Genomic DNA, 26,885 nt, shown 5'->3' on the forward strand with positions numbered 1-26,885 from the left:
CTCCCCGCTTGCTGACTGTGGGCGCAGGTGCCCAAGGGCTATTTCTGGGCCTGAGTGGACTGAGGAAGGGGAGGGGATGGGCGAAGCCCTCGGCATCACGATAGTTTCTAGTTACCGAGCACACACTCCATGACAGGTTATGCGCTAAGTGCTTAATACAGCACCTTATTTAATCATCGCAGCACCTGGGAAACAAGTACCATTATTATTTCACAAACAGAGAAAGTGAGGCACAGAGAGGTTACATGCCCAGGGGTTTCCAGCTAAGGGATGGAGCTATGATTTCTAAAGGTACCGGGGTCTCCATTAGAAGGAAAACACGGAGCAGAGCAACCTAACTGTCAAGCTGGTTTGGAATCCAGGATGGTACCTGCGGTCAGAGTGAGGGCGCATGGCCGGAGTTCACAGTCCTAGGGGACCAGGCCCTATTACTTCCAGCTTCACTGGCTCTGCTAGGAAAGAGAAGAATGAAGCTAGCAGAGGCCCGGGCCCTGAGGCAGAGGGATGGACTCTTTGACTCTCCAGGATACCCACCAGCCAGGCTGTATCCCTGGCCCATGTACCTCCAATCCAAAGACAGCACCTCATCCCATAACCAAGGAATAAAACAAGGGAGCGACACTTCCCCTTCTGCTGAAAAGCTTGCCTTCATTTTCTCAAAAATAAGAAATTGTTCTTCCAAAAAAGGGAAAAACATCAAGCAAGGCTGTCAATCTCAGGCCTCAGACAAATGCAATGCAGTTGAGACCTCTCTCTCTTTCCAGTGCCTTCCCCCCCTTTCCCAAAGTCACTTACTGTATATATATACACGCATGCTGTCACAGGCTTTGAGATGCAAATTGCACCAAGCAGAAGGCAGCTTGAAGAACAAAGAACGATTGAGGGAAGATCTGAAAAATGGATTTGGAAAAGGCTCTCTGAATTCCTTGGGAGAGGGCAGACTTCTCTGCAGAGGGGAGCAGGGATGACGATTTGGGACTTTTTTATGGGAGAGAGGATTGAGAGGCCCAGTGCTGACTGTGGGGAGTGATGGGGAGGGAGTGTTACAGAAATCTGGAATGGAAGCCAAGGCTCTGGGTGACCAAAGAAGTCTGGTTTGATTACAGTCTTCAGCACTAAGCTAGGCACTTTTCCCCTCCTCCTTTTAATATTAGGCCTCAAACGTACTGTGAGTCATGGAGCTAACAGGTCTGCCAACATCCGGGTTCGTTCCAGAGCAGCTAGGTAGGGCAATACTGTTCTAAGGGCTTTAATGGGAGGATGCAGCCCCCCTTCAGTCCGGGAAGCCCCTGTAGGGCACCACATTGTCCCTGGAGCCTGGAGGGGAGGGGCTCCCAGGACCAGCAAAGAGAAAACCCCGGCTGGGGAGATGTGGCACGGTGCCTCTGGGACCTGGCCTCAGGTCAGCCCAGTGCCCAGTTGCTAAGCACCTACTGTGTGCAGGCCCTGTACAAATCAGACATGTCCCCACTCTCAGGGGCTCTCAGTCTAATCAAGGCAGCTAACTGGACTGCAAGCTCCATGCAGATGGAGATTGGTCTTATTTACTGTAGCATCCCCAATTCTAGAACTGCGATTGAAAGAGCAGGTACTCAATAAACATTTATAAGATGGATGCGTGAGTGAGTGGGTTGGTGGGTGGATGGATGGGTGGGTGGGTAGATGGATGGATAGGTGAGTGGATGGATAGCTGGATAGATGGATGGATGAGTGGGTGGGTGGATGGACAGATGGATGGACTAACCACCTAGAAAAGAAGTAAGAATGTAGACAGCACTCTAAGCAATAGACACGAAATGCCTCCGATGGGTACTGGGATGGGGAAAGCTTCATGCAGCTGGCCTCATCTGAGTTGGGCCTTGAGGGATGAGAAGGAGCCATTCTTATATTCTTCACAGTGCCTACCAGCACACGAATGAGGACCTATTTGCATAAGATGATGTCAGAAGGGAACAGAATCGTGAGAGCTAAATTGAACTCTAGAGATCATGTGGTCCAACCCCATCATTCTGCAGATAGGAAAACTAGGGCACGGGAAGGTTAAGTGACTCACCTAAGGTCACACAGTAACTAAGTGGCAAGGCAGAGATTCCAGCAAGGTCTGTTTGCTTTTAGAGCCTGATCTCTTAGCCCCGTCCTGTGCTGCTCTCCTGCTCCAGGGCTCTGCTCTCCTCACCGAGATGCCTTGTGGAATTTTGCTACCATTTCTGCTGCAACCCAGCTCCACCAGCCACCCCTGCAGGGCTGGGGAGACCAGGAGCAACTGTTCAGCCCTGGTTAGGCCTCTACCCTTGAATACCACAGACAGGGGAAGAAGCAAGAGGAGGCCACATTGATTGGGTTGGGAGAGGACAATACAGCATCCCAGCCCCAAGACCCAGGGGTAAATGTTCCACCACCAGGTTGTCGAGACTAAGCAGACATGAAGGGGGAAAGTGGAGGCCATAAGGCTTACACAGGGAGTAGGAGTGACCCCTATCTGGAGACCAAGTCCAGCATCCCAATCCCAGAATTGGGTTATTTACATTATATGAAGCTAAATCTGAACGTAAATTAACCAGGGACTCCAGTTTCTGGAGAATGCAATAATGCCCATCATTTTGAACTGCTGGCAGGAAGTAGTTAAGATGGACCCGTTCCATAGCTCCCTCCACGCACCATGGAGTTGGTTCCTTGAACAAGACATGGGCAGGACCCTATAGGGAACTCCCACCTGCCTGGCCCACCAATGGGATGCCCCTTGCACATTTCAGAGACAAGGTCTGATGCTACTTGAGTCCCCAGTGTCTGGCACGGGGCTGGGTGCCCAGTGCACACCCCATGACTGAAGGAGTAACGCTCTCTTGTGTGGTCCCCTGTTCCAGGACGCCTTCCCTCACTTCTCCTTGCTGACTAAAATTGTTGCTTCCGTCCTTCAGAGAGGAAGCTTCCCCACCGTCTAGGAAATATCTGCTCTCATGGCTTCCAGAAAAGATGGACACATGAGGCATCAGCACATCACAGGAGCTCATAAAGTACTGGCTGAATTAATGTTCAAGGAAATCCTTGGACATGTGGAGACATTCAAATGACAGTAATAATAATACAAGGCACATCTGGAGACATGCCTCTCCCTAACCCTCTGTAAAGCGGGCTGGCATGTGGCTGGGGGAGCCCTGGCCTTAAATTCTGCCACTTGTGTGCTGTACAGTCTCCAAGGAGTCACTTGACTTCTTCAAGGCTCTGTTTTGTCATCTATAAAATGGGAAAAATAACTGTACTTTCATCATGGGACTTGAGGTAAGATTCAAAAAGAGCTGTTATGTTAGACCCTCAAAAGCTCCCCAGGTGATTCTAGTGGACAACCAGGGCTGAGGACTGCTGGGTTACGGGGAAAACCCAGACCCCTGATGTCCATGCCAGGTTTCCTTCCTTTCTCCCAGGTGCCAGGGAGGTAGTAGGTAGCTGGCTAAAGCTCAGGCATGCCAGGCTCGGCTTCCAGCTTCGGCCTTCTTGTGGCCTGGATGTGGACGCGGCAGGCAGGCGGCCCTGACGGAGTGCAGCAGGAAAGGGGCCGTGTACCTGGGGAGGCCCAAGTGGTTAATCAGGCCTCTGGGCACTGTGCCTGGTCTCTGGAATATTCATAAGGCCCCTCCAGCTGTGCCAGGCAATCAGGGTGCTGATTGCTCTCCCATCTGCAGCTTAACATTCCACTCCAGAGAGGAGAGAGCTGGCGGCTGAACGTTAACCAGGGAAAAAACCGGCTCTGGCCTTCACGACAGCAGCCTGAACAAGAGCCCCAGGAAAGACAAATCCACTCCTTCGAGATCTGCCGGCCTGGCCCGAACTTATCCATCCCCCAGCGTCACGGGCAGTGGAAAGAGTCGCGGGTTTAGAAATAAGTGAGCTGGTTTCCGGTCCGGCTCTGCAGCCTGTTTCCCCAGTTGTAACATGGGGATGGCTCTACCAAACCCGCCAAGAGGATTGATGAAGACGGAGTTTCTTGGACTGGAGTGATGTACAAAGGCAAGGCATCAGCATTGCTTGTAGTTGTTGTGGGCATGCTTCCTACCCTGGGGAAAAGTTTTTAATCACAAATGTTGAAGTCTCAGGCAAGCTGGCTTTAAGGGAAACTGAACAAAGGAAGAAAAGCTCTTGGAAGAGTCAGCCTCGGGCTCGGCCTCAGGGCAGGGATTTGGGGGTGCCAGGCTTGCTATTCTCATCTGCCCCAAACCTCTCAGAGAAGCAAGAAAGGAATGGGAAGGACATTTGACAGTAGACGGCCAAAAATTCAGAAAAGAACTACAAAAGCAGACAGTGTTCTGTGGCCTTCTGGTGGCTCAGGAAAAGAGTCTGGACCCAAGCAGTGCAGGGACAAAAGTGTGCCACCATGAGTTCACAGCTCACAAGTAACGCTCTAAGCAATGATTAGGACTCACCAAGATACGGCCAAAATCTTTCCTGTGTTTGTGTTGAATAATACAGGAAACTTTTTAGAGAGATTTCTATCTAAACGGAGGGAGAAAAAAACTGGAGCTAAAATAATATAACCTTCTTCCTAGAAAACCGACCAACGTGGAACAGCTCATGTCTCCTGCTGACAGACAATGAGGGTCCTGAACTTGGCATTATTGTTATTGCTGTTTGTTGCTGCCCCCCCTCTATCCCCAAGACCGGCCGGCCCACAGCAGTGTGCTCAGCCCTGACCACAGGGGGCAGGAGACTGACAGCCTTGGCCCAGGCAGCAGGGGAAGGCAGGAGTCGGCCTGATTCCTAAGCAGCCCCTCTCTGGGGGCAGTACCCTGTTCCGCAGAGTCTCAGACATCAGGGTCCTGCCTCAGACTAAAGGAACTGTTCAGATCCAGGAGCTGCCTTGCCCCTACCCTCCAGCCCTTCACCCTCACTCTGGGTACTTGTATCTTGCTAGCATTTTCTCCAGCCAGCTCAGAAGCACGTGTTCCTCTGGAAGAAAACATTTGTCACATACATCAAATGAGTGCTGAGCCCCTACTCTGGGTTATTTGTTCTCTGAAACCTCACAGGTTCCCTCTTCACGTCAACAAATTGCTTTTATTTCCTTTTCTTTTTCTAAAGTATAAAACATTAAGTGTTCATCTAAAAAAAAATTTAGATAATATAGTTAAGGAAAAAGAAGAAAATGAAAGAGCGCTCATGATCCCAATACTCAGAGATAACCACTTTTAACATTAAGTGTGGGACTTCCCTGGTGGCGCAGTGGTTAAGAATCCGCCTGCCGAATTCTATCAAACATTTAGAGAAGAGCTAACACCTATCCTTCTCAAACTCTTCCAAAATATAGCAGAGGGAGGAACACTCCCAAACTCATTCTACGAGGCCACCATCAGCCTGATACCAAAACCAGACAAAGATGTCACAAACAAAGAAAACTACAGGCCAATATCACTGATGAACATAGATGCAAAAATCCTCAACAAAATACTAGCAAACAGAATCCAGCAGCACATTAAAAGGATCATACACCATGATCAAGTGGGGTTTATCCCAGGAATGCAATTCTGGATTCTTCAATATATGCAAATCAATCAATGTGATATACCATATTAACAAATTGAAGGATAAAAACCATATGATCATCTCAATAGATGCAGAAAAAGCTTTCGACAAAATTCAACACCCATTTATGATAAAAACCCTCCAGAAAGTAGGCATAGAGGGAACTTACCTCAACATAATAAAGGCCATATATGACAAACCCACAGCCAACATCATCCTCAATGGTGAAAAACTGAAACCATTTCCACTAAGATCAGGAACAAGACAAGGTTGCCAACTCTCACCACTATTATACAACATAGTTTTGGAAGTTTTAGCCACAGCAATCAGAGAAGAAAAAGAAATAAAAGTAATTCAAATCGGAAAAGAAGAAGTAAAGCTGGGCTTCCCTGGTGGTGCAGTGGTTGAGAATCTGCCGGCCAATGCAGGGGACATGGGTTCAAGCCCTGGTCTGGGAAGATCCCACATGCCGCGGAGCAACTGGGCCCGTGAGCCACAATTACTGAGCCTGCGTGTCTGGAGCCAGTGCTCTGCAACAAGAGAGGCCGCGACAGTGAGAGGCCCGCGCACCGCGATGAAGAGTGGCCCCCACTTGCCGCAACTAGAGAAAGCCCTCACAAAGAAATGAAGACCCAACACAGCCATAAATAAATAAATAAATAAATAAAAATTAAAAAAAAAAAAAGAAGTAAAGCTGTCACTGTTTGCAGATGACATTATACTATACATAGAGAATCCTAAAGATGCTACCAAAAAACTACTAGAGCTAATCAATGAATTTGGTAAAGTAGCAGGATACAAAATTAATGCACAGAAATCTCTTGCATTCCTATACACTAATGATGAAAAATCTGAAAGTGAAATTAAGAAAACACTCCCATTTACCACTGCAACAAAAAGAATAAAATATCTAGGAATAAACCTACCTAAGGAGACAAAAGACCTGTATGCAGAAAATTATAAGACACTGATGAAAGAAATTAAAGATGATATAAATAGATGGAGAGATATACCATGTTCTTGGATTGGAAGAATCAACATTGTGAAAATGACTCTACTACCCAAAGCAATCTACAGATTCAATGCAATCCCTATCAAACTATCACTGGTATTTTTCACAGAACTAGAACAAAAAATTTCACAATTTGTATGGAAACACAAAAGACCCCAAACAGCCAAAGCAATCTTGAGAAAGAAAAACGGAGCTGGAGGAATCAGGCTCCCTGACTTCAGACTATACTATAAAGCTACAGTAATCAAGACAGTATGGTACTGGCACAAAAACAGAAATATAGATCAATGGAACAGGATAGAAAGCCCAGAGACAAACCCACACACATATGGTCACCTTATCTTTGATAAAGGAGGCAAGAATATACAATGGAGAAAAGACAGCCTCTTCAATAAGTGGTGTTAGGAAAATTGGACAGCTACATGTAAAAGAATGAAATTAGGACACTCCCTAACACCATACACAAAAATAAACTCAAAATGGATTAAAGACCTAAATGTAAGGCCAGACACCATCAAACTCTTAGAGAAAAACATAGGCAGAACGCTCTATGACATAAATCACAGCGAGATCCTTTCTGACCCACCTCCTAGGGAAATGGAAATAAAAACAAAAACAAATGGGACCTAATGAAACTTCAAAGCTTTTGCACAGCAAAGGAAACCATAAACAAGATGAAAAGACAACACTCAGAATGGGAGAAAATATTCGCAAATGAAGCAACTGACAAAGGATTAATCTCCAAAATTTACAAGCAGCTCATGCAGCTCAATATCAAAAAAACAAACAACCCAATCCAAAAACGGGCAGAAGACCTAAATAGACATTTCTCCAAAGAAGATATACAGATTGCTAACAAACACATGAAAGAATGCTCAACATCATTAATCATTAGAGAAATGCAAATCAAAACTACAATGAGGTATCATCTCACACCGGTCAGAATGGCCATCATCAAAAAATCTACAAACAATAAATGCTGGAGAGGGTGTGGAGAAAAGGGAATCCTCTTGCACTGTTGGTGGGAATGTAAATTGATACAGCCACTATGGAGAACAGTATGGACGTTCCTTAAAAAACTAAAAATAGAACTACCATACGACCCAGCAATCCCACTACTGGGCACATACCCTGAGAAAACCACAATTCAAAGAGAGTCATGTACCAAAATGTTCATTGCAGCTCTATTTACAATAGCCAGGACATGGAAGCAATCTAAGTGTCCATCGACAGATGAATGGATAAGGAAGATGTGGCACATATATACAATGGAATATTACTCAGCCATAAAAAGAAACGAAATTGAGTTATTTGTAGTGCGGTGGATGGATCTAGAGTCTGTCATACAGAGTGAAGTAAGTCAGAAAGAGAAAAACAAATACCGTATGCTAACACATATATATGGAATCTAAAAAAAAAAAAAATGGTTATGAAGAACCTAGGGGCAAGACGAGAATAAAGACACAGACCTACTAGAGAATGGACTTGAGGATATGGGGAGGGGGAAGGGTAAGCTGGGACAAAGTGAGAGAGTGGCATGGACATATATACACTATTAAACGTAAAAAGATAGCTAGTGGGAAGCAGCCGCATAGCACAGGGAGATCAGCTCAGTGCTTTGTGACCACCTAGAGCGGTGGGATAGGGAGGGAGATGCAAGAGGGAAGAGATATGGGGACATATGTATATGTATAACTGATTCACTTTGTTATAAAGCAGAAACTAACACACCATTGTAAAGCAATTATACTCCAATAAAGATGTTTTAATAAATAAATAAATAAATAAATGAAATAAGCATTAAAAAAAAAAAAAAGAATCCGCCTGTCAATGCAGGGGTCACGGGTTCGATACCTGGTCTGGGAAGATCCCACATGCTGCGGAGCAACTGGGCCCGTGTGCCACAACTACTGAGCCCGTCTGCTGCAACTACTGAAGCCCACGCAACTAGAGCCCATGCTCTGCAACAAGACAAGCAACTGCAATGAGAAGCTCGCACACCGCAACAAAGTGTAGCCCCCGCTCGCCACAACTAGAGAAAGCCTGCACGCAGCAACCAAGACCCAACGCAGCCAAAAAAAAAAAAACAACATTAGGTGTCTTTTCCAAATAGGTGGATGGCTAGATAGATATTTTTCAACGGGATTAATCAGATTTTACCTTTTTTTTTCCTCAGTTGACAGTGGGTGATAAATTTTTCTCTCATTAAATATTCCCCTGCATCAGTGGTTCTGAAAGTATTGTCTGGGAACCCTTGGAGATCCCCAAGACTTTTTCAGGGAGTCCGTTGGGTTAAAACTATTTTCATAATAATACAAGACATTATTTGCCTTTTCACTCATTCTCTCAGGACTGTACAGTGGAGTTTTCCAGAGGCTGTATGATGTGTGATATTGCAACAGGCTGAATGTAGAAGCAGATATGCAAATCCAGCCATCTTTTATTAAGCCAGACTAATTAAAAGAGATTTGCAAATGTCATTCTTCTCATTAATTTTTTTTGGAAAATATAATTATTTTTCATAAAAATATGTTTTTCGGGAGTACGTAAAATGGGTTTATTATTAGGTGAATTAACAAATGCATATTTTTGAAATTCCTTTTTTTTTTTTTTTTTTTGTGGCTTGTGGGATCTTATTTTCCCAACTAGGGATTGAATACGGGCCCTCGGCAGTCAAAGTGCAGAATCCTAACCACTGGACTGCCAGGGAATTCCCTGAAATTCCTTCATTTTTATTTTGAATATGCTAAATATTAATAGATACAGCCATATAAGCAAAAGCTCTTTGGGGTTCTCAAAAACGTTTAAGAGCATAAAGTGATCCTGAGGCTGAACACTTGAGAACAACTTCTCTACACCATCACCTTTGGTGACTGCATAGCACCCCTTTCTGTGGATGGCCCCTAATTTGTTCATCCATTTCCTTATTGAAATGGGTTGCTTCCAATTTTCACTACTATAAAAGTGCCGCACAAATCATCGAGTACCTACGTAAAGTGAAAACTTCCTGGAATGAGAGAAAACAACAGAAACCAACTGGAAGGGTGAGCCATCACTATTAGTCCATTATTAATCAAATTAAACGTATCACAGGATGTGAACAAATAAAGTTGAAAGGCTATGTGCACGTTGAATACATATGTATGTGTACAGATACATATGTTTCCATAGAGAGCAAGACTTACGCTCTGTAAAGAGTCCTTTTTTTCCTGCTATGAAGTGATTACAAAAGCTGATCACATTCTAGAGCAGTGCTACGGATGGTATGAAACTCTTTGGTACCATTACAGAAACTGAGAGGAGTTTAGAAACTTTAAGCAATTTGAGAGAGAAATTTTATTTCTGTAGGTAGGAAACAATAAAAAATTGATGTTTGTAAAAAAGTTGAGTACAAAAATGCTGCAGACTTTAAAAAATACATATTTGAGAGTATTTCTGTAGAATAGGTTCCTAGAAGTGGAATTGCTGGGTCAATGGACACGCATCTTTAAATGTTAATAGATATTGACAAGTTACCTCCATTTACACCTCACCAAGAGTAAGATGTAAATATACCAAATGTCCTGAGAGTGTATGTGAGTGCCTGCCCTCTGACATCTTTGGCAAAACCAAAGATTATGATTCTTTTAAATCTTTTTCTACTTAGTAGGCTAAAAGTTATATTTTGTCTTCTATGAATTGCTTATTCATATCTCTTGCCCATTTTCTATTGGGTCCTTTTTCTTATTGATTTTTCTTAAATCTTTATATATTCTGGACAAGCATCTTTTGTCTGTCATATATTGCAAATATTGGCTTGCCTCAATTATGTGGCTTGCCTTTTAATTTTGCTTACATGTCTCACTAGAGTACAAAAACTGCCTTTAAAACTTTTATTCTAAATTTATTCTAATCTATTAATCATTTCCTTTATGGTTTTATGGATTCTCATCTGGCTTAGGAAGCCTTTCCTTGTTGCATGATTTAAAAAATACTCTCCATTTCCCTCTAATACACTTGCAGCTTTTCTTTTTATTTCTTAATATTTAGATCTTCAATCTATCTGGAATTAATTTTTGTTATGGTGTGAGGCATTGACTGTTGACCTTTGTAATCCATGTAGTGGAGTATGGCAGGGTGCCAGCAATGGGCTTGAGCCCCAGTAAGAACCAGCCCATGCATTGCTGGGGACCTGTAGGCCTGCCTGCTGCAGCTGGAGCTAAGCTGGTTCCCAAGTGGACAGATATCTGAGCCCACCTGGTTCAGGAGGGGAGGCAAGCTACATTTCAGAATCCTTCCCAATGAGATAGAGCTGTTGTGGGCATCTGCAAAGTTGACAAGCAGAGCTGATGACACTCCAAGAAAGCACCAAAACATCTTTACCATGTAGTTTGGTTCTCGGAGAGCTTTCTGTCCATTACCCTCCTTGATGCCAACATCACTATGTAGGTGGAAGGGAATTTAAGATGCCCACTTTACCATTACAGAAAATAAGGTGCAGAGGGGTTAAGTGACATGCCCGAGGTCACGCTCCCGGTGAGTGGCAGAGCCCAAATAGAACCTAGACTTCCTGCTCCCAAGTCCACAGCTCCTCCGACCTCTCTGTGCATCAGGCTCTGAGTCCCTGTCACCGCAGCTGCCCCCTTTAGTGGAAGGGAGGATCTGGCCTAAGGCTTTCCCAAAACTGTGCTCCCCCACTGTGGGCAGGTGAAAATCCATCCTCCACCAGCAGCTGACGGAGGGTTTCGAGGCTTCCTTGGGCATGTACCTCCTCCTCTCCCCGAGTGTTTGGTGGAGGGTGGGAGTGATGAGTCAGGCCGGGGAGGGAGAGCTCAGCCATAAACAAGCGGGACTGACAGCGAGCACTTTCCTTGAGGCACGTGACCTCCCACGGGCCTCCGGGGACTCTGCCTGAATGGCAAAGCTTCAAAATTTCATGATCTAGGCTCTGCACATGTAATTTGCTATATTCTCGAAGGCAGCCACAGAAGGGAAGAAGCTTTTAGAGAGGAGGTGGGGGATGAGGGAGAAGGTAAATTATTTCTAGTCCCTCAATGAAGAGTTTGAAATGTTGTTTTTAATGAGTGTGTCATTTTTGCAGACACCCAATGTGATTATGCTGGGTCTTTATCCCCTCCAGCTCCAAACCAAAGGGACACCCAGGACGCAGAATTGTAGAGCTGGGTCTGGCCTTGGAGATCAGATGATCCAATCCCTTGGGGTTAATGGGAACCCCATGTACCCCAAAGCAAGTGACTTGTCCAAGTTGGGGAAGTTCTGGGAACAGATCTCAGGTCTCCTGGATGTACTTGTTCTCTCCTTGGATATTCCTCAGGTCCCCCACCTACACTTGCTCTGATGACTCTTGGGGAAAGCCTTGGGGAAGGCACAGCCACTGGACACACGATGAGAAACTAAAAGGTGGGGGCCAGAGAGAAACAGGGGCAACAGGCCCAACAGTGACCAAGCAGGGCTTCTCTCCACCCTGGGGCTGCAATCAGGCCTACGGAGTTACGGGTGCCTACCTGTTCCAGGGGGATGACGAGGAAGGAGCCACCTCCCGCGCTCTCAGTGACGATGGCCAGGAAGCGGGCATTGACGGCGCAAAAATGGTTATCATGCACATTCTTGGTGATGGGGATCCCGTCGAAGCAGTGCTCCCGGTTGGCCACCTTCCCGTAGACGTTCCGGAACTTGGAGCTGCGGTATTGCGGACGCCAGGACATCTGTGAGGGGCCAGAAGAGACAAGGGTCAGGCCGGGGACTGCTTCCCGAAGGGCTGAGCTGGGCACGTGCGGGAGGTCTCAGGGATGCAGGAGGTGAGGAAGGCCCAGTATCTGCCCTCAGGATGCAGGGAGAGGGGAAGGAACCTCCAAGAATCGGGTGCCCGGCCCTGTGCTGGAGGACTTACTCTTTCAATAAAGTCCCGCAAGAGCAAAGACTGGCATGAGGGCATCCACACACTTCCTGCTTTCAGTATACACATCCACACCACCTTGCAGAAAGGATGGAGGATCCTTTCACTCTCAAGGGACGTGCCACGTGATAGAGCAGACCATCCATCCAATAACATGTCTGGGCTGCCGCTTGCGTGTCAGAAACTGTGCTTAATTTAGTATGGGACGTGCAGACAGAGGAGGCTGGGTGTTCACAAAGAGAGAGAACACTTCTAATGATGAGGGGCGGGGGAGGAAGACAGCCCCATTACGTGCAGCAAGGCAAATGACCACCCATTATCATACGCTCCTCTGATTCTCTCTAGGGCTTCTAACCCACAAGTGCACCCTCAGAAATCTCTTAGTCCTATACATCATTGCCATCATCATTATAAGCATCATCATCATCATCATCACCACCAGGCCCAGAGAGGTAAAGTGACTTGTCCAAGGCCACACAGCTAATGAGTAGGGTCATGAACACAAGTCTCCTGATTGGAAATCTGAGACTCTTTCTTATGCCAGATTACCCTTTGGAGCAAGGTTTCTCAGTGTGTGACCCACAGATCACCTGTATCAAAATCATCCGGGATGGGGAAGGTTTCTCAGCCTCCCACATCATTTGTTAGAAATGTTGATTCCTGGGTCCCAATCCAGACCTACTAAATCCAATATTTTGGGTATGGGGCCCAGAAAGAGGCATTTTAATCCAGCTTCCTTGCCCCAGTGAGACAGAAATACACCAAAGTTTGAGAGCCCCTGTTCTAGAGAATGGAATGGTACCCCTCCCTACCCCTCACCACCAACGAACCATGACACAGGGTCCAACCGACTGACCAACTGGCCCCTACTGCATGAGTGTCCCGTGCTGTGCACAGTGGAGAACACAGATACACAGATGTGCATGTGTGGGTGTGTGGAGGACAGGATGGGCAGCCCACCGTGGAGTTCAGCTTTGTTGTAGGATGGCGCCTCCTATGGGGAAGCCCTACGAATGGGCGCCATGGCAGATGGAGCCCAAGTAGGTGCTCTCCTGGCAGACATGCATCCAAGCTCAATGAGCAATGGCAAGTTCCCAGCCAGGGCCTGGCATTCAGTAGGAGCTCAATAAGCACTTTATTAAATGAACATCCTTCTGGCCCGACTTTGCCATTATCCATCCTCTCCCCTTCCTGCCAAATCTCCTGATATGCCTTGAGTCTCCCACCCCATCTCAGGACAGAAATTTCTTCAGATGAAATTTCCAAGGGGAGGAAAACAAAAGGAAATACCACCACAGAATCAGGAAACCAACCCTGGGAATTTGACTGAAAACAAAACTTTGCATCTGATTTAAATAAAGCCAGGAGCTCAGCCACAAAGGCCTCTTTATTGAAGGAAGAAGTTCAGATCCAATGAGGAGAATCCCAGGGATTCTTCAGGCAAGCCCTCTTCCGGCCAGCTCTCTGGGCCTCCACCCGCCTTCTCCACTCCCCCAGGCCACTCTCCACGCCGCAGGGCCAGCCGCCCTACTCTCCACTCCTCCCCACCTCCCATCCTCTGCCCACACTGTACTCCTTTCCCTCCTGCCTTCTCCCCTCTCTGGCGAGTTCTGCCCAAGACTGTTCAGAACAAAGTCCCGCTGGAGAGGCAAGTGCACTGGACGGGAGCCTGGTTGGTCATTTCTGGCTGTGTGACCTCAGACAATCCTCTTCTGACCGATTCCTCATCAGGATTACATGAGTGATGCCCCGAGTGTGGTCCCAGGTGGTCACTCATGGTTCCTTTACATGGTACAGAGATGAAGTTTTAAATTTTAGTAGTTACATATTTATTTTTAATTTGCATTAGAAAAAATATAACGCATGCCAAGTCCATGATTTCACAGGTATCGGTGCTAAGAAAGCTAAGTTTAAAAATAATGAATTAATTCAAAGAAAAATACAGCATGAAAAATATAGTCTGGGTGGTACATGGCACCGGCAGAAATTCTGTCTGATATGGGAGTATTGGAAATCACTCTGTCCCTTTCAGGTAGAACATTCTAGATGCCACAGTTGCCCCTGAAGAGAAAGGAGGTGGTGAGCCTGCTCATTCCAACCTCTTGTTCCTTGTTGGTGCAGTTCTGGCCTGGAATGCCTTCACTCTCTTCTCTGTCCAGCCCAACCTTAGCCTTCAGGGCCTGACTTGAATCTGACTGCCCTCCCAAAGGTCCAGCAGAGACAACTCTGTGGGGATCAGCCCCAGCCTGCATCCTAGGAAAAACAGAGAGCATCTCTCAGCAAGCCCGGCGCTGGCCTCTCCCCATTTGCTGGTAGGCTGGGGCTGACCTCTCCGCTGGACCTTTGGAAGGGCTGGGGAAAGGAGGCCAGGGGGCCCTTATCACTGGGCCTGCACCTTCACCCCTCGTGAAGCCACAGTGAGCACGCCTGGCAGAGTGCTGGACCGGGAGTCTGCAGTCCTGGGTTTTCACTCCCCATTCTAACTCCTACCAACCTTGGAAAGACACTTTGCCTCCCTGAGATGTTCTAAAATGGACCCATAATTCCTGACTTTATCTGGTTACTTTAAGAGTCAAAATGAGATATGCAGGTACAAGGTCTCATTCAAGATAAGATATCACTGCTGCTCCTGTGGGCCCAGTCTACTGAGAGGTGTCTGGAAAGCATCAGACACGGACTCCACTTTCAAATATCTTACAAGCCAACGGAGGAGATGAAATGGATGCTTGACAAGTTTACGGTAGTGAGAGGTCAGGGAAGGGGGGCGTCAGGGTGGGCTTCACGGAGGAGGGGCCATCTGCCAGCACGGGACACTGAGAGAGCACCGGGCACTGTGCACGATCCCCTGCGAGGTGGGAACTGTGACTGTCCTTGTTGCACAGGGTGGGAAACAGACCCAGCCCAAGTTCAGACAGTGAGTAAGCACAGGATTCACTGGAACCTGTTCTGACTCTGCAGACCATATTATGTTTTCTCCAACTTCTTATTATAAAATACTTCAAAATGCAAAAATAGTTGAGAGCATGGTACAATAATCACCCACCACCTGGGTTCATCATCATTAACATGTTGCCACATTCCTTTATGTACCTACCTCTTTCGGTTTTTTTAGTTTTGTGGAATCGTTTGAAAGGAAGCTGCCAACATGATGACTCCTGCCCCTTTATTATGTCAGCACACATTTCCTACAAAGGAGGACGATTTCCTACATGAGCACATCACTATCACCCCCTCTAAGAAAATTAACAACAATTCTTCAATACCGTCTAATACCCAGCCAATATTCAAAGTTCTTCAAAATGCCTTTTACAGCTGTTCCATATTTTGAACCAGGACTGGGAGCTGTGCTGCTCCCATGTATTTCATTTGGTTGGGATCTCTCCTTGGACTCCTTTAAAACTAGAGCACTCCCATCACTTTTTTTTTTTTAGTGACACTGACTTCTTAAAGACATCAAATCAGTTGTCTTAGAAAATGTTCTAGGGGCTTCCCTGGTGGTGCAGTGGTTAAGAATCCTCCTGCCAATGCAGGGCACACGGGTTCAAGCCCTGGTCTGGGAAGATCCCACATGCCGCGGAGCAGCTAAGCCCGTGCGCCGCAACTACTGAGCCTGTGCTCTAGAGCCCGCGAGCCACAACTACTGAGCCCGCGCGCCACAGCTACTGAAGCCCTTGCGCCTAGAGCCTGTGCTCCGCAACAAGAGAAGCCACTGCAATGAGAAGTCTGCACACCGCAATGAAGAGTAGCCCCAGCTCGCTGCAACTAGAGAAAGCCCACGTGCAGCAATGAAGACCCAACGCAGCCAAAAATAAAATAAAAAAAGAAAATGTTCTAGCGATTTGTCTCATGTTGCTTTGTGGTCTCTTCAAAGTCATTCCTGGATTCCCTATAAACTTCAGGAGTCAGATGTAAAGCCTTGATCCAATTCACATTAAAGATGCCCCTGTTATTAATCCCTGGCTTGGGCAGGGTGAGGATAGGGACGAGAGGACAGAGGGAACTTGTGAACAAGTACCTGGCCTGGCTGGCGGCAGTGAGGGGGACAGCTGGCCAGTGCCGAGTGTTTGCTCTGGAGGGTGGTGGACAGACAGCTGGAGAACCTGGGAGGCCAGATCAGGAACCGGCACACACTGTGGGCCAAAGTGGAGCATCTGGAGGCCCCAGAGTTCTGACTTTTCCTCCTGTGCTTACCAAGGGGCTGACTTCATTCTGAGGTCAGATGCACGGGTGTGCAGGCAGGGAACAGAAAAGCCTCCTCCCTATTCTGCAGAGAGAGGAGGCCACGTTGAGGCTGGGACTGAAAGAGCCACCCAGACCTCACAGGGAAATCAGTGTGGCAGCCAAGAGGTCACCTGAAAATCTGGCCTTTTGCCCCTTGCCCTCAAGCTCAGCCCAGATCCTGGTGGATTCCTCCCTGCTAGTTCTCGTGAGGGTAGGACACTCTCTATGAACCTTACAGGAGCAATCAGCACAAGACTGAGACACGTGTGAGCTCCCTAAAAGGAAGGACTTTCTTAATGGTTAGAGCTGCCTGAGATGGAAAAGGAAGTTATCATGATAGGTAATGAGCTTCCCATCCCTGGAAGGGTTCAAGATTGAGGTGGATGATCTCTGGGTTAAGGGCAGCGTGGAACAACAGATGAGACTAGATGGCCTTCCAGCCCCCAAATAATAGAGTTCCTCTACTTTATTAAAAACATTGTGTTGCAACGAGAGGAGTGCTAGGGTCAGAGAGCAACAAACAGGACACCCTGGCCAGCGACATTTCTTCTCTGCAAAACAGGGATCGTAATGCCTCCCCAGCTGGGTTGCTGTGACAAGGAAGGACAATGGCTCTCATGGCAATTGCCATCTCCCCGTAGGCCTTCCCACATTGCTGATTACTGCACAGTCATTTATTTCAAGGTACGTATGTTTTCTCTCTCCTGTTACTAGATTGTAAGTTAGGCGATCATCCAACTCCTTCTGGCCCCTGCACAGCCGCCCTCCACCCCAGGCCTGGTGCTGGATTCCTGTCTATAGGAGCCTCCCAGTGACCCTGGTTGAATAATCTCTTGGTATGGTGGGAGGGCAAGGGCCAAGTTCAGGCACAACTGCCCAGTTCCTTGGAGGCGACAGGGTGAACCTCACCCCAGGGCTGTGACTTCAGTTTACTGAAGTTTTCAGTTTTGAGCTGATACCCCACCCCTGGCCACAGGATGAGGGCCTGGTCCTTACTCTCACCCCGTTAGGGCTTCTGGGCCCAAGCCCTTCCTTGTAGTGTTTGTCCTTCCGGTCACGCAGCCTCATCTCCTCTGGCCTCCTTGTCACCGGGATGCCAAGGCCTCTTGAACCCAGTACACCCTTCAGGCTGGGGCTTAATGAGTCCCTTACCGCTGACAGCACAGTATCAGCAAGGCGACCAATTCCATGACGCTCCCCAGCTGCCACCTCAACATCACCTCATTCTCCCCCAGCCGCAGCTGTCCAGTGGGCAGAGCTGGACAGATACTGCAATACCATTGAAAATATTTGGTACATATGTGACTAATTTGAGGCTCAGAGAGGTTGAGAGACTGGCCCAAAGTCACAAGCTGTGAAAGTGGCAGAGACAAGAGCTCAGTCAAGACGTCTGACTCTTAAAAAGACTTGGGTGAAAGCAATCTACAGATTCAATGCAATCCCTATCAAATTACCACTGGCATTTTTTACAGAACTAGAACAAAAAAATCTTAAAATTTGTATGGAGACACAAAAGACCCCGAATAGCCAAAGCAATCTTGAGGGAAAAAAATGGAGCTGGAGGAATCAGGCTCCCTGACTTCAGACTGTACTACAAAGCTACAGTAATCAAGACAATATGGTACCGGCACAAAAACAAATATAGATCAATGGAACAGGATAGAAAGCCCAGAGATAAACCCATGCACATATGGTCAACTAATCTATGACAAAGGAGGCAAGGATACAGAATGGAGAAAAGACAGTCTCTTCAATAAGTGGTGCTGGGAAAACTGGACAGCTACACGTAAAAGAATGAAATTAGAACACTCCTTAACACCATACACAAAAACAAACTCAAAATTAAAGACCTAAATGTAAGACCAGACACTATAAAACTCATAGAGGAAAACATAGGAAGAACACTCTTTGACATAAATCACAGCAAGATCTTTTTTGACCCACCTCCTAGAGAAATGGAAATAAAAACAAAAATAAACAAATGGGACCTAATGAAACTTAAAAGCTTTTGCACAGCAAAGGAAACTATAAAGATGAAAAGACAACACTCAGAATGGGAGAAAATATCTGCAAATGAAGCAACTAACAAAGGATTAATCTCCAAAATATACAAACAGCTCATGCAGCTCAATATCAAAAAAACAAACAACCCAATCCAAAAATGTGCAGAAGACCTAAACAGACATTTCTCCAAAGAAGACATACAGATGGCCAAGAAGCACATGAACACCTGCTCAACATTACTAATTATTAGAGAAATGCAAATCAAAACTACAATGAGGTATCACCTCACACCAGTTAGAATGGGCATCATCAGAAAAGCTACAAACAACAAATGCTGGAGAAGGTGTGGAGAAAAGGGAACCCTCTTGCACTGCTGGTGGGAATGTAAACTGACACAGCCACTATGGAGAACAGTATGGAGGTTCCTTAAAAAACTAAAAATAGAATTACCATATGACCCAGCAATCCCACTACTATGCATATATCCAGAGAAAACCATAATTCAAAAAGACACATGCAGCCCAATGTTCACTGTAGCACTATTTACAATAACCAGGTCATGGAAGCAACCTAAATGTCCATCGACAGATGAATGGATAAGAAGATACGGTACATATATACAATGGAATATTACTCAGCCATAAAAAGGAACAAAATTGGGTCATTTGTAGAGACACGGAAGGACCTAGAGACTGTCACACAGAGTGAAGTAAGTCAGAAAGAGAAAAATAAATATCGTATATTAACTCATATATGTGGAATCTAGAAAAATGGTACAGATGAACTGGTTTGCAAGGCAGAAATAGAGACACAGATGTAGAGAACAAACGTATGGACACCAAGTGGGGAAAGTGGCGGGGGGTGGGGGGGGGTGAATTGGGAGATTGGGATTGACATACATATACTAATATTTATAAAATAGATAACTAATAAGAACCTGCTGTATTAAATAAATAAATAAATGAAAATTAAAAAATAAAAAAGTAAAAAGTAAATGATAAAATAAATAAATAAATAAAATAAAATAATGTTGAAAAACAAAACAAAACAAAAAAAGACTTGGGTGGCCTCAGGTCCTTGTTCTACCACTTAATGGCAAAGTCCCTCTGGCCAAGTTTCTAAACTGATCTAAATCTCTGCTTCTGTAGCTATAAGATGGAAACAATTATGTTACCTGCCCAATAAGTTGTAATAAGAATTAAATGAGATATTTGGATAGAAGGCTAAAGAAAAAAAAAAAAGGAAATTCTGACTCTTAGTTTACTGTTCTTTCCAACATAGTACACATCTCTCCTCTTTCAGCCTCGCCACCCAAACTCTTACTCCTCCCTACTTGTTCCATACAGTACAGGGCACTACACAAAAGTGTAAAGAAACTGTATAGGAAGCAGGGTTTGGAGGAGTCAGAAAGAATCCAAAGGTTTCGATCTTGGCTGTTATTTGCTAGCTGTGTGACTTTAGACGAGTTACTCAACTTCTCTGAGCATCAGTTTCTTTACCCGTAAAATTCGAATAACGTTATCCAGCTCACTGGATGCAATGAAGTGACCAAATGCTAAATGCCTGGCAAGGTGTCTGGCACGGAGGTGGGGTGGGGAGGGCGTGCTCATCACATACTAGTTCTACCCTCCCCTCTTCTCCTGTAAGGGAGAGACTCTGACCTCAATTAAGTGTTTACGTGGGGAGGGCCAAGCTCTGGCAGGAGAAGGAGGGGGCTGAGCTGGGCCGAGGGTCAGGAAGAGGGAGGGAAAGGCTCTGGCCTCCAGATGTGCGTGGCTGCTGGGCCTGCTCCCTGGCGGCCTCTCCCTGGGCCCAGGGCCATCCTGGTCTCCCTCTGAGAGGGGGAGGGCCCGGAAGGAGGAAGTGTTCGTTTTGCAGCTGAACGGCCCTTATAGCCTCTTAAGAAATGGAAGCAGGCTTTTTTCTCCTCTGAGATAATCTCTGTGTACACTCCAGGTGGAGACAAATTGTATCCTGTCCTCCAACCCTAAAAATGATTTATTGTGGCCAGCGGGTGCACTTTCTAGATGACGATGGCTAAAACTCAGTCTTGTAACCGGAACACAAAAAAATGTACGAGGGCAGTTTTTGTTCCCGTCTCTGACTCAGGTGACGGGGGGAGCTCACGGCTACATCCTTGGGGAGAGCTGTCAGTTGGGGAGCCCAGGAGGCCTCAGGATCTTCTCTGGTGGATACTGGACACTTGTCATGGGGCAGCCCGTCAGGATCTGTGGGAGAGCCACTCCCTGTCCACGGGCTATCAGAGAAAGGCTGACATTTTTAGTCTTGTTTGGGTCACTACCTGTGTAACCTGGGATAAGGCATCTTCTTTCTCCAGGCTTGGTGTCCTTTTTGGTGAAATGTGGGTATCAGCCACACCTACGCCTTGGAATCCCTATCAGGATGGGACACGAGAACACTGGGGACAGGGGCTTTGCAAAAGGTGTGCCGAACGACAGATACTATCATCAATATCTCCACTGAATTCTCCCACAACATTCTGGGTTCACGAGAGATCACTGGTCAACTGGTCCTCCCCCAACTCTGAGTCAGCCCTGCTTTCCAGAGCCCAGGGCTGGACACATGGGAGGGATACAGCGCATGTTCCCAAACTGAAGGGAGCAGAAGTGGATCAGCCCGGGGTCTTGAGAAGCGCGTCAGGTCAGGCAGTAATTACTGACGGACTCTTCACTTCAGTTTCCTCCTCTGTGAAATGAAAGGCTAGGATCTTTTTAGCAGAACACTTTCTCTAAATAAAATATTACTCAGAACTACAAAATGTAAAATGGGCAAAGTTGGAGATGTTTGCATTCAAATCTAGCAGGAAACTGGGAGTACCTTCAAGCAATGGTCCTGGGACTGCACCGTGGAACCCAATTTGAGAACCTCTGGTGTGAGGAAAGGGGCCAGAAACCCACGTTCCAGCTGGCTCAGCCACTAACTCACTAGGGACACTCAGGCAGATCCCTCCTTCTTCTCTCACAGGAGGTATTTGGGCCAGATGGCCCACCCTCTAGCTCTGCCATGTAATGGTCTTACTGGGTTCTTTCTCACTGGCTACCAGGACTTCTGAGAAGATCTTGTAGCCATTCAAGAAATATCCGGCATGAAGAAGCTGGATAAGCTTAAGCAAGCGTTCTCGCTTAAATGCTCTCTGACCGCAGAATCAGCTGGGTTTGGGCCTCCAGGGATCCAGGAGTCCCTCGAGGGTCTGCCTCTGAAGTCCCTGTACCCCGTGGCACAGCTGATCTCAGCAGGGACGCAGGACGGAGGAAGCTGACCCACTGACCCACTACCATATTGAACAGCACAGATTACAAATCATTTCCATCACTGCGAACAGTTCTATTGCATGGCACTGGTAGAATATCAATTAGCCCCCCAAAGTCACATCCTAGGGGAAAAGAATCCAACTGAACGTCCACACCTGGGAGCTCCTGGCTGGGATGCGCAGGGACCACAGAAGGTCAGGATCTGGAGTCACCCCACTGACTTTCTCTCCATCCTTAGCAGATGTGGAATTCTTAGGTTCCATGCCAACTCACAGAGCCTCTTGGGCAAGCCCCTCAGTCTTCTCAACCATGAAATGGGGATTCCTCCCCTTTGTCATGTTCCATCTTGCCTCCCTTACACCATCAGGGCATAGATCAAAGTCAAGTGAGGACGAACACGGTTGGGATGGCACCTTCTCAACGGACTGCAGATGGAGGATTCAGATCTGGCACCCATGGATGCTGCACTCTGCCCATCACCCGACGCAAGTCCAGCCAGGTATGGAGTCTATTCCTGGAGCAGGCTTCTGCCCTGAATCCCTGCAGCCTTTCCTGTGCTGCTGGGCAGGACTGGACACGTGAGGAGAAGGCTGCCAGCCTCCTCTGCTCCAAGCTCTTCAGGAGAGCTTCCCATCTCCCCTGGGATGGCTCCTGAGCTGGGCAGTTGCCAGATTCTGAAGTCCCCAGATTCTGTCCTGTGTTCCCTTTTTCTGGCTCATCACACTAATAACAATAGCCTACATTTATTAAGCACTTACTGTGACCCAACTATTTTACATTCACTACATCCTGTAATCCTTATAATAACCCCAAAGTAAAGATACAACTATTATCCCCATTTACAGATGCAACTGGGCTTGTTCAAAGTCACTTAAGTGGAGTAACTGGGATCTGAACTCCGACCTGACACCAGGGTCTCTTACTTTACATGTTTGCTCCCCAATCACACTGGATGTTAGTGAGGGCAGCAACTATGTCTCATTCTTCTCCATTTTTCCAGGCCTTACCATTAGGCTTAATATAGTATTGATGAATGTTTACTAAATATGTGAATGAGTAAAGGAATAAGAGGACAGGAAGAAGGAAGAGTGACCCTGTCACTTCCCCTTAAAGCCTCTAAAAACTCCCTTGGTCCTCCCACATCATAAACCTTGCCCATCCCCTTATAGGGATCTGCAGGACCAGATCCCAACTTGTAAGCTCCCACCGGGGCATAAAGCAAGGAGAAGGAAATATCTGCCTCCCTATGGGCCCAACTTTTCTTACATGTGGTCCTAACACAAAAAGGCTTTCATAGAACCATAGCCTGCCAGCGCAGAAGAGGACCCTTGGGTCCACTAAAATCTAGCCTTTCATTTCACAGACTTAGGCCCAGAAAGAGGAAGTGACTTATCCAAGGTCACACAGCAAGGTCACCTGATGACCAAGCCACCCTGCAAGCCTCTTTGTGGGAGGGTGGGGGATAAAGGGATGGGGGGTGAGGGGACAGGACATGGTGCTGCCACCTCTCCTCTGCATGTAGACCTGGGGGGACTGTCTGGGGTGGGCAGGCCCCACCCAGGGAAGCACCCGCCTTCTACTGGGATTCTGAGTTCTGTATTCCTCTGCCCAGGGAGGGAGGGGGCGGTGGAGCCCAAAGCACAGGCCCAACAGATGGTTTCTATTTGCAGCCACTGCGCCTGGTCTGTGCCAGACTCCTGACCTATTTTGAGGAACTGAGGGCCCCACTGGCTCAGGGATGGCCTCCCACTCGCACCCCTTAACCCACAGTTTGGCAGGAGATCAGATGGGTGGTTCAGGGCCAGTGGAGGTGGGGAGTGGAGGAGGAAAACCTTTGAAAATGAGGCTGGGGTGGATGCCTGCAAGCTTGAACTCCAGAGCAGGGATCCTCAGAGTGTGAGCCCCAGGCATCATCTGGGGTGTTTGTGGAAATTCAGGTTCCTGGGCCCCACTTCAGGCCTGCAGGATCACACTCTCTGGGAGTGGGCTGGGGACTCTGCGTTTGAACCAAGCTCCCCAGGTGATTCCTGTTATTCAGTGTACTGTCTGTGGACCGTAGCACTGGCATCATCTGGGAGCTGGTTAGAAATGCAGGATCCCAGGCCCCACCCAGGACTGAAGGAGAACCTGCAGAATCTGCGTGCATCAGAATCACCCCATGGGCTTGTTAAAACACAGATCACTAGGCCTCACCTCCAGAGTTTCTGATTCAGGAAGTCCGCGGGCCTGGGAACATGCATTTCTAACAAGTCGCCAGGTGATGTGAAGCTAACTAAGTCCCCGAGCTGTACTGCAAGGGGCACTGTACTCTTTGAAGCCCTAGTGCTCTCACCTTTCAGAAGTCCCTTTACCTCTCCGAGTTTCAGTTTGTCCATCTGTAAAATGGATATAATTCACACCTTTTTCCTAGGGCAGTTGTGAGGTGCCAATGAAATAATAACGTGTGTGAAAGTGCTTTGTGAACTACTATTGTTATTATAAAAATTATTATATAAATCAATTTGTACCTTACAAAGTGGTATAGGCCCTGTCATTGGCCCTTGACAGCCGCCCTGCTGTACAGCAAGTCAGTCAAAGAGCTATGCATTCCTCGAGGGCTTTATTCTGCGTTCCTGGACTGTCCAGCACAAGACCAGGCATGGAGTAACTGCTCAATAAGGGCTGGCAGAATTCAGCCCAAGATGGCTGATTCCCAGGCCCACTCTCTTTCCACTGCAGTCTCTACTTCTCACATCCTCCTTCAAGGCCCTCTGGTCCCTTGGTAGGCGAAGCTAAGCAACTTTTTTTTAAAAGAGGTTGTTTGATAGTTGAGGCTAAAGGGCGAGCTGGGGACACACCAGCCCCAGCTGCCACCCCTCAGGCTCCTCCCCCGTGAAACGCCCTGCCTGACTCTCAGGATGAGTTGGGATCCCATATTGAGAGTGCCCGGCCCAGCCCCTGGCACATGGTGGGTGCACCGTCCATTCAGGGGTTCTTCCCACGATGGGATCTGATCACCTGGGCGTCCCCAGGCTGGGACGCTGCAGGGCTTGTACGCTTATGGTCAGGCCTAGCATGGGCTGCTGCGGCTCCCTGTCAACGAAATCTCCTAAAACGATGTGCCAAGCGTGCTCCCCAGGAAAGGGGGCGATCGGAGCTGCCCACAGGTGGAATCCCACGGGCCTCCCCAGGGCAGTGCAGAGGAGCCCTTCTACTTGTTGGTCCCTGTACGCAGGGGACCCTCAGACCATCCACCTCATGGACCAGGACCTTGGCTCCCTGTTGCCTGGAAATGCAGGAAAGATGGGCTGCTAAACAGTCCCTGGGGGAACGTGTAATGTGGCTTGGGCCTTCTCCTTCCCAAGAGATAACTTATCTAAATTGCAACAGGGGAGGGCTGCAGTATCTCTGTAGAGAACAGAGGCAGCCAGCCCATCTCTCAGGGCTCAAATGAGAAAGGAAAGGGTGAAAACCTTTACATTACTGTCAGTCATCTTGGGTACAAGAGGGGGCAGTGAGCAGACACCAGGCCACATGCACAGAGCTTATTCAGGGACCAACTCTGCATTGATTACTCTGCACTGTCCCCAAGGGATGTGTGTGTGTGTGTGTGTGTGTGTGTGTGTGGCTTTTGTTTGAAAAACCCTCTGACCGATGACTGTCTTATGATGTTCTACCTTTCACCAACCTCATTATGAAAAGAATCTACTAGTTAATTTAGGACCCGGCAAGGAAAGGGGTCTCTTCCTGGATCTTTGGCCAATTCCCCTAAGCACAGCCTCTGTTCCCCAAACTCACAAGGGACACAGCCTCCTTCTAGGTGGCTGTGTTGTGTCCCCAGGGGACCTCCAGCTCAGCTCCAGAGCTCTGCCCAGTAGAAGGGACCCACACTCAGTGGTGACTGGCTTGGGGTTTAAATGTGAGCTATGTGAGGCAGTGGTTGGTAACAGAGAGAAGGGCATGGAGAGGAGGGCAGAGAGAAGTGTGAAGAGGATCATTTTTACTTTCTAGATGTGTCGCTGTGCTTTTTACTCTTTAGCACTTTCTAACCGTGGACCTTCCCTCTCTTCCTCTTAATGGCACCTGTTCACCCAGAAAAGGGTTCCTGTTCAAGCAGGAATCTGAACAATTCAGGTGTTCCGACATCCAGTATGGGATTTGCAGCTACACAACAGTCTTAAGAGTCAGACTTGAGAGGCTTTTCTTGACTCCCATCTCCCCCTGATAGCAAATGAAGGATGTCACCTGGCTGACCAGATAGCAGAGAAGTCCTGGTCAGACACCAGAGGGAGGGGAAAGCCCACTCCTTGCAGACGGAAAGACTGAGAATGGGAAGGAGACGGAGAGGGAAGTGCAGGTTCGGACTGTGCCCTGACTTTCCACACTCTGGGCCAGAATCTCAGCGGGGTGGTGCTCAGTAGGATGAGGGCGGTGCCGAGGGCAGAGAGGAGAGGCGTTTCTCTCCAACTTCTTGACTGGGATTCTAGAAGGAGAGAGACCACTACTCAGGATGGCCCTGGGCCAAATAAGAGGTGGCCTCTCAGAATTAAGATGGCCAAGGGGAATGGTCAGACAGAGAGGACCGGGCACGCACTCTTGAGCCTTCTTCAGCTCTTGGCTGGTGGAGAGAACCCAGCAGTCAGGCCCAACACATCCCAGAGGAGAACATGGAAGATCTAAGAGCCGCAGGCCACCAGGATTTTTGCCACGGTGAGAGGCAAGCGCACTGCAGCAGAGGCTGTGGGGAAGACAGGCCTGGGGCAAGATGGATAGTGAGACAAAGGCCCAGCGGGGGATAGACCCTGCCATCAGGGTCAAGGGAAAATGGACCATGAGTTTGTCCACAGCAGACTTCAGTGGCAGATACCCAAAGAACGCCCTGGGATGGGACAGACCAGCCACACCTCAGTGGACATCAGCTAGGGCATGTCTGAGGACCGGCGCAGAGCCAGAGGTCTCCCTCCCCCTGACACCCCCGGCTGTCTAC

At 47.6% G+C, this 26,885-nt stretch overlaps 1 protein-coding gene across 4 annotated transcripts in view; it reads right to left on the reverse strand.

The window, feature by feature from the left end:
• CORO2B (coronin 2B) overlaps window positions 1-26,885 on the reverse strand; it is a 139,995-nt gene that overhangs the window by 58,663 nt on the left and 54,447 nt on the right. For 3 of the 4 annotated variants that reach the window (XM_061180144.1, XM_061180147.1, XM_061180145.1), the window contains exon 2: window positions 12,031-12,231. In XM_061180144.1, coding sequence (XP_061036127.1) covers window positions 12,031-12,231 — 201 coding nt within the window. Of the gene's footprint in view, window positions 1-12,030; window positions 12,232-15,516; window positions 15,538-26,885 lie in introns of those variants that run through there. The other variant, XM_061180146.1, reaches the window with a different exon arrangement.

Source organism: Eubalaena glacialis, chromosome 2, assembly GCF_028564815.1.
Source record: "Eubalaena glacialis isolate mEubGla1 chromosome 2, mEubGla1.1.hap2.+ XY, whole genome shotgun sequence".
In the NCBI taxonomy this organism is placed as follows: Eukaryota; Metazoa; Chordata; class Mammalia; order Artiodactyla; family Balaenidae; genus Eubalaena; species Eubalaena glacialis.